The sequence below is a fragment of the Babylonia areolata genome, chromosome 3 (genome assembly GCF_041734735.1).
Source record: "Babylonia areolata isolate BAREFJ2019XMU chromosome 3, ASM4173473v1, whole genome shotgun sequence".
Taxonomy (NCBI): Eukaryota; Metazoa; Mollusca; class Gastropoda; order Neogastropoda; family Buccinidae; genus Babylonia; species Babylonia areolata.
Genome location: NC_134878.1, coordinates 25,179,202 through 25,186,435, shown reverse-complemented (window position 1 = coordinate 25,186,435; position 7,234 = coordinate 25,179,202). Strand labels below are relative to the sequence as shown.

Below are 7,234 nucleotides of genomic sequence, written 5' to 3'. Positions count from 1 at the left end.
CTTCTTTTTTTTCCTATCCGCAGATAATGATCACAAATAAAACAAGAGAGACAAGGCCTTCAAGACTCACTTGTGAAAAATTAAGTCCCCTAGCATTAATTACAGAGTAATTTCCCTTTTTTTTTTTTTTTTACTATCTGCACCAAAACGTTTGCAAAATAAATAAAAATTCCATGCTTAGTAAAAGAAGTTCCTGTTTGAACAAAAAAATGATAATAATGACTCCTCTTGTTGTTGTGTCAGAATAAGAGGTCAGAGTGCCAAGTTTAGAGAATACAAAAAATATAAATATAACAGTAAATGCAGTTTGCATATAATTAGGCTTCTTTAAAAAAAAAAAAATTGTGCCCATCCCAGAGGTGCAATATTGTTTTAAACAAGATGACTGGAAAGAACTGCATTTCTCCTGTTTTTATGCCAAATTTGGTGTCAACTGACAAAGTATTTGCAGAGAAAATGTCAATGTTAAAGTTTACCACGGACACACAGACACACAGACACACACACACACACACACACAGACAACCGAACACCGGGTTAAAACATAGACTCACTTTGTTTACACAAGTGAGTCAAAAAACCCTATTTTTTTCTGCGGTCTCCAAGACATGGACGCCTTTTGCAAAGTGGGGCAGTGCGGGCTCAGAAACGCGCCAGGCATTCGAGGCTTCGCTCTCCTGACGTCATTTTCCGTCGCGGCGATGACGCTAGTCTGGCTGGCTGACGTCACAGGGTGGCGTCATCCGGTCCGGACGGCGTCGGTGTCACCGAGAAGCTGGACCGAGGGGCTTGTCCTGCCGTGTGGGAACGCGCTGCAGAAGATGGTGAGAGGGCGCTGGCATCAGCAGGAAATGACGTCAAGCCAGCACTTCCGGATGAAGATGTTCCACATGAAGGTGAAGACATCTGCTGTGCCACCATCCAACCAGATTATGATAACGATGATGCTAATGATAACAATGATGATGATGATGATGATGCTAGTTACAGCAATGATGATGATTATTAGTGATAACAACAATGATAATGGTAATGGTGATAATTATGATGATGATATTGCTACAAATAATGATGAAAATGATGAAAAGGTTACCTGACAGGTCGGAGAAAGTTACTTCTTCCTTCGTGGACTGCAACTCCCACGGTCACTCGTACGAATACACGAGCTGGCTTCCACTGACGTGGATCATGGGATTTTTAACATTCGTACTTAATCTGCATGCGTATAAACACAAAGAGGGTTCAGGCACTGGCAGGTCTGCACATGTGTTGACCTGGGAGATCGGAGAAAGCTTTTCCCCCCACCAGACGCAGTGACCTGGAATTCGAACCCGAGGCCCTCAGATCGAAAGTCCCGCGCTTTAAGCATCGGCTGTGAAGGACGAAGGTTTCAAGTTCGGAAGGAGAGAATTGGCCCCCGTCTTCCGATGTCGAGCCCTGGACAATAGTGGGTGTGAATTCACTGCCCCTGTAGCCGTGGAAGACTGTAGGGCTTGTTGATGTGTCTTTGCTTGTTTGCTCCAATGGGCGTTTTTTTTCTTTTTTGTTTGTTTGTTTGTTTGTTTGTTTGTTTGTGTGTGTGTGTGTGTGTGTGTGTGTGTGTGTGTGTGTGTGTGTGTGTGTGTGTTTAAAAGGTGCATGTGTGTAATGTTTCAATGTCTTCAGTTGGCACCTCAAATAACACTTACCTGCACGAAAGTGTGTCATCACAACTAAGTGACTGAGAACGTTGATGTTTTCGACTTTTTGTGCACTCATTATCAGTTGTTTCGCTTGTTAGATTATCGACTTTTCTTTCACTAAGCCCATTAAGTAATTTTCTGAAATTGTATTTAGATTTATTTCAAATGTCACCCCCCCCCCCCCGCCCCCCCTCCGCTCCACCTCCCCCTTATGCCCGTCTTCGCCCCCAACTCATCCCCCCCCCACCCTCTTCCGAACGATAATACTCAAATCTATACATTAATACTCTATAATAAAATGTCTTCAATCACCGATATGGTGATAGGGCATAAACAAAAGTCCTCCTCCTTGCCATGGTCGCCTTGCCTTTATCCCCCACCCCCACCCCACCCTTCCTTTTTAACCCAGAGTGATGGCCTAGAGGTAACGCGTCCGCCTAGGAAGCGAGAGAATCTGAGCGCGCTGGTTCGAATCACGGCACAGCCCCCGAAATTTTCTCCCCCTCCACTAGACCTTGAGTGGTGGTCTGGACGCTAGTCATTCGGATGAGACGATAAACCGAGGTTCCGTGTGCAGCATGCACTTAGCGCACGTAAAAGAACCCACGGCAACAAAAGGGTTGTTCCTGGCAAAATTCTGTAGAAAAACCCACATCGATAGGAAAAACAAATAAGAAACTGCACACAGGAAAAAATACAAAAAAATGGGTGGCGCTGTAGTATGGCGACGCGCTCTCCCTGGGGAGAGCAGCCCGAATTTCACACAGAGAAATCTGTTGTGATAAAAAGAAATACAAATACAAATACATGCGTTTATTTCTTTTTTATTTTCAATTTCGATTTTGTTGTTGTTGTTGTTGTTGTTGTACTGGAACAAACTTTCTCTTCGACTGCCTTGACCACCAAACACAGGTACACCTGGACCACGGACTGCCCACAGGCTTGCAGAGACCGGACCTCAAGTGCGGCAACGTCACCTTCGGCCCTTACTCCCCCCCCATGCACCCGCTCCTCTGGTACCGTGCCCTCTGCGACCAGGACGGCTCCACCCCCTGTTGCTATGACCACCAGTGTCGGGACGTGCCCAAGGAGAGCTGCGACTGCCCCCACTGCTACGACATGCGCAGAGCCGTGCAGGCGGAGTATGCCATTTGGCGGCCGGAGGATCCTGCCTGCCGATTGGTGGATTTTCCGCAGGAGGAGGTGTGTCGCGTGCTGGCGGGAGCGACGCTGTTTTTCATTGGCGACTCCTACGTACGGCACGTGTACACCGCCTTGCTGTTGGCTGTCAGGGGGGATGAGATGAGCGGGGCTATTTTACCGCACGCGCCTCCAGGTAAGAACACACACACACACACACACACACACACACATATATATATATATATATGTATATATATATATATATATATATATAGAGAGAGAGAGAGAGAGAGAGAGAGAGAGAGAGAGAACAAGAACAAGAACAAAATTTTAATCTCCTAAAGTACACAATATGGTGATCACGCAGCGACAACAAAATGTAAAATACGTACTAACTTAAACCTGTAGAACAAAAGTGCTTCTTGTGCATCATTGTTGTCCACACACACACACACACACACACACACCACACACACACACATCAATCTGTTTCATGTTCCAAATTTTCGGAACGATCTCGTTCCTTCCACAACGGATGATAAGTTGTTTACATGTTACTAGGGTCACTCTTACGCAGCTATTATGACGCAAACAAGCCATGTGTGTGTGTGTGTGTGTGTGTGTGTGTGTGTGTGTGTGTGTGTGTGTCGTCGTTGTCGTCGTCGTCATCTTCGTTATCGAGTCAACCATCGTCATCGCTTACGGTTTCGTGTCATCATCATCAGTTTCAGTTTCAGTTTCAGTAGCTCAAGGACGTGTCACTGCGTTCGGACAAAACCATATACGCTACACCACATCTGCCAAGCAGATGCCTGACCAGCAGCGTAACCCAACGCGCTTAGTCAGGCCTTGAGAAAAAAAAAAAACCCAAAAAACAACCAAAAAAACCCCAACAAAAACAAAACCAAACCGGGGGAATAAATAATAGATAAGCTTGCATAAATAAATAAATAAATCATCATCAGCAACATCACAGTCATCATACAGGTTACACTGGAATACTTCATTATCACCAATTATAAAACAAACAAACCCAGAACTTTTGTGGTGTCAGTTACATTCAGTCGTGTGTGTGTGTGTGTGTGTGTGTGTGTGGCGGGGTGCTGGTGAGTGTCCGTGTATTCGTACGTGCGTGCGTGTTGCAGGGATGTGTTTTTGTCAGTAGTCAGCGTCGTGGGTGGTTGGGTGGTTTTCGATGTTCAATGGAGATACTGTTTGTTGGAGTGTGTTCTGGTGCGTGTTTCTCTCTGTGTGTGTATGCGTGTGGGGGGAAGGGTGTGTGTGTGTGAAGGGGGAGGTTCGGGGGGTGGGGGGGGGGGTAGGGGGGAAGGCAGGGGGTGCGTGGGAGTGGGAGTGGGAGTGGTTGGGGGGATATGGGGGATGAGGAGAGGGGGGAAGGGGGCATGGGGGGTGGGGGTGGGGGTGGGAGAAACGAGATGTAAAGCGATTTGAGCAATATTTCTGCGGGGTGTGTGTGTGTGTGTGTGGGGGGGGGGACCGCACTGTATAAATCATTGTTATAATTATCATCATTGTCATTATCATTGTTATTATTATCATTATATTATTATTATTATGATCATTATTATTATTATTGTTACATGAACAATGTAGGGGAATCACAGTCGTTTAATATAAATAGCTAAAAGACATGAACCCTTTAAACGCTAAGTGGACGTGAATATAAAGTCACATCCCGTTGATAATGATGATGTTGCGTTTTCTTTTTCTTGTCCCCACCCCTCCACCCCCACCTCTGTGTGTGTGTGTGTGTGTGTGTGTGTGTGTGTGTGTGTGTGTGTGTGTGTGTCCCCCCCATCCAGGCATCAGGGCAGCCTGCCACAGCATCTACATGTTCACGGAGAAGCTCTGCCGCCACTGGCTGGACCGCGACGCCACCGTCTGCCAGGGAGGGACCCGCGTTCGATTCTTCGAGTACGTCTACATCCGCCAGGCCGCTGACATCCACCGCACCGTCCTCCCCCTCCTTAACGTCTCGCGGCGAAGCCTCGTCTTCCTCGGGACCGGCGTCCACGACAACTTCCGGGCCGAGGAAACCAAGGTCAAGGTCCTCCGGCCCTTGCTGGAGCGGCTGGGGGGCAACCGCACGTATCCCAGGGTCCTGTGGGCGGCCACGCATGCGCCCGGGATGCTGAAGACCCCGAGGATTCCCGAGCAGAATGCGGAGAGCGTGGTACGCTACAACCGGGAGATGGAGCAGTTTCTGAAGCGGTGGGGTGTGTCCGTGTTCGACACCTTCAACATGACCGACGGGGTCATGAGCTTCGATGGGGCGCACTACGGGTTAGGGGTCAACCGGGTCAAGGTCAGGGTGCTTCTGGCGCACCTGGTGGAGTTGTACCTGCGGCGGCTGTGGTGAAAACTGTGTGTGTGTGTGTGTGTGTGTGTGTGTGTGTGTGTGTGTGTGTGTGTGTGTGTGTGTGTGTGTGTGTGTGTGTGTGTGTGTGTGTGTGTGTGTGTGTGTGTGTGTGAGTGTGTGAGTGTGTGTGTGTGTGTGTGTGTGTGTGTGTGTGTGTGTGTGTGAAAGAAAAAACAACAGCAACATCATATTACGTGGCTGCAGAGGTGACCCCCCCCCCTCCAAAAAAAAAAAAAAAAAAAAAAAAAAAATCTCTGTTACATGTGGTGTTACACGTACTTTCAGCGTTTGTGGTAAAACTTTTTGTTTGTGTGTGTTAGATAAAAAAAAAAAAAAAGAAAAAAAAAGAAAAGAAAAAGAAAACAGATCTTATATCGTGGCGGCAGACGCGACTAAGAATTCCATGTTACATGTGTTATGCGTGTACTTTAAGCGTTGGCGATAAAACTGTTATTTTATTGTGAAAAAAAAAGAAAAGAAAAAAGAAATATTCATATATCGCCTATCGGCAGACTTGACTACAATCCTCTGTTGTTGCATGACTTAATTAAGTTGATAAGGTACAGGGCTTGACTGAGTGGTGGGTTGTTGTGGATGTCCCCTAGTTTGCCTGTATTGTATTGTATTGCATTGTGTGGTATTGTATTGTATGGTATTGTATTGTGTTGTATGGTATGATATTGTATGGTACTGTATGTGATGGTGCCGAAGATTGGGAATGCACAGAGGGGAAGACACACTCGGAAATCATCAGCAAGAGCGGTATGAGACCTGACATAGTACTCCACTCCAAGGCAACGAAACAAGCGATTCTGATTGAGCTCACTGTGCTATACGAAAGAAGAATGGAGGAAGACCACATATACAATACCGAGAATTTTGCTAGTCTAGCCAGCAGCCTGAGAGAATCTGGCTTCAAAGCCAAAGTTCTCGCCATAGAGACTGGTGCAAGAGGATTTGTGAGCGCATCTGCATACAGCCTCATGAAACAGCTGTCGATTTCTGACCCAGAGAGGACACGGGCTCTCAAGGCAATGACAGAAGCAGCAGAAAAGAGTCCCACTTGGATCTGGTCCAGGAGTAAATTTCCCTACTCAAACTAGGAGTACGATGGCTCAGTAGTTAAAACGTCTGCCAGAAAAGGTAATCCAGCAGTCTTGAAGTGGCGACCACCCTGGAGGCGCGGGTTCGAACCTGCTGAGGACCAGAAAAAAAAAGAAAAGACGGCAATACAAGGGCATCCAGGAGTCATGACCTGGGTGCGGCCCGGCCCCCTTAGAGTGTAAGGAGTTAAGGGCCGAAACACTTGACTGAGGTGGGCTTCTTCTCTGAAGACCTTGTACTGTCCATCTCCCCCTCGAGTTTCTTATCACTATTGCATTGCATTGCATTGCATTATATTGTATTGTATCATATTGCATCGTTTTGTATTGGCATTGTATTGCATTGTATTATATTGCATCGTTTTGTATTGGCATTGTATTGCATTGTATTATATTGCATCGTTTTGTATTGGCATTGTATTGCATTTGATTGAATTACACCGCACTGCATTGCATTGTACTGTTCTGTATTGTATTGTACTGTATTGTATTGTACTGTTCTGCATTGTATTGTACTGTATTGTATTGTATTGCATCGCATTGGACTGCATTGTATTGACTGTATTGTACTGTATTGCATTGCATTATAATCAGTGTACCGATTAAATTGCATTGATTCTATTGTATTGTGATGATTATATTGTATTGTATTGTACTACTAGTTGTCACAACAGATTGCTCTCCCTGGTGAGAGCCCGTCGTCATAGTGAATCGCTACCCATCCCCCCCATCCAACCCCACCTCCACCCCTCACACTTTTTTTTTTATCTGTCTACAAGTGCATTCATTTCAAGATGGAAGTGGATTTTTCAACATAATTTTTGCCAGGGACAACCCTTTTGTTGCCGAGCCATGGGAGAGGGGGGAAGAGATCTGTTACTGTGTGTGTGTGTGTGTGGGGGGGATCTTTTACTTTCGGGGTTGGG

General features: G+C 46.2%; 1 protein-coding gene across 1 annotated transcript; it reads left to right on the top strand.

The window, feature by feature from the left end:
* Positions 1-608: 608 nt before the first annotated feature.
* LOC143280522 (uncharacterized) lies at positions 609-7,211 on the top strand. Its single transcript, XM_076585201.1, has 3 exons — positions 609-896; positions 2,595-3,018; positions 4,649-7,211. The coding sequence occupies exons 1-3, from the start codon at positions 609-611 to the stop codon at positions 5,203-5,205; spliced, it is 1,269 nt and encodes a 422-aa protein (XP_076441316.1). The 3' UTR covers positions 5,206-7,211.
* Positions 7,212-7,234: the final 23 nt, after the last annotated feature.

Bases quoted from the DNA above. Each gene is read 5' to 3' on its own strand.
- LOC143280522 (XM_076585201.1), top strand. From the start codon at position 609: ATGGACGCCTTTTGCAAAGTGGGGCAGTGCGGGCTCAGAAACGCGCCA. The intron at 897-2,594 runs GTGAAGACATCT...CACCAAACACAG, and splicing joins TGAAGATGTTCCACATGAAG to GTACACCTGGACCACGGACT. The intron at 3,019-4,648 runs GTAAGAACACAC...CCCCCCATCCAG, and splicing joins TTTACCGCACGCGCCTCCAG to GCATCAGGGCAGCCTGCCAC.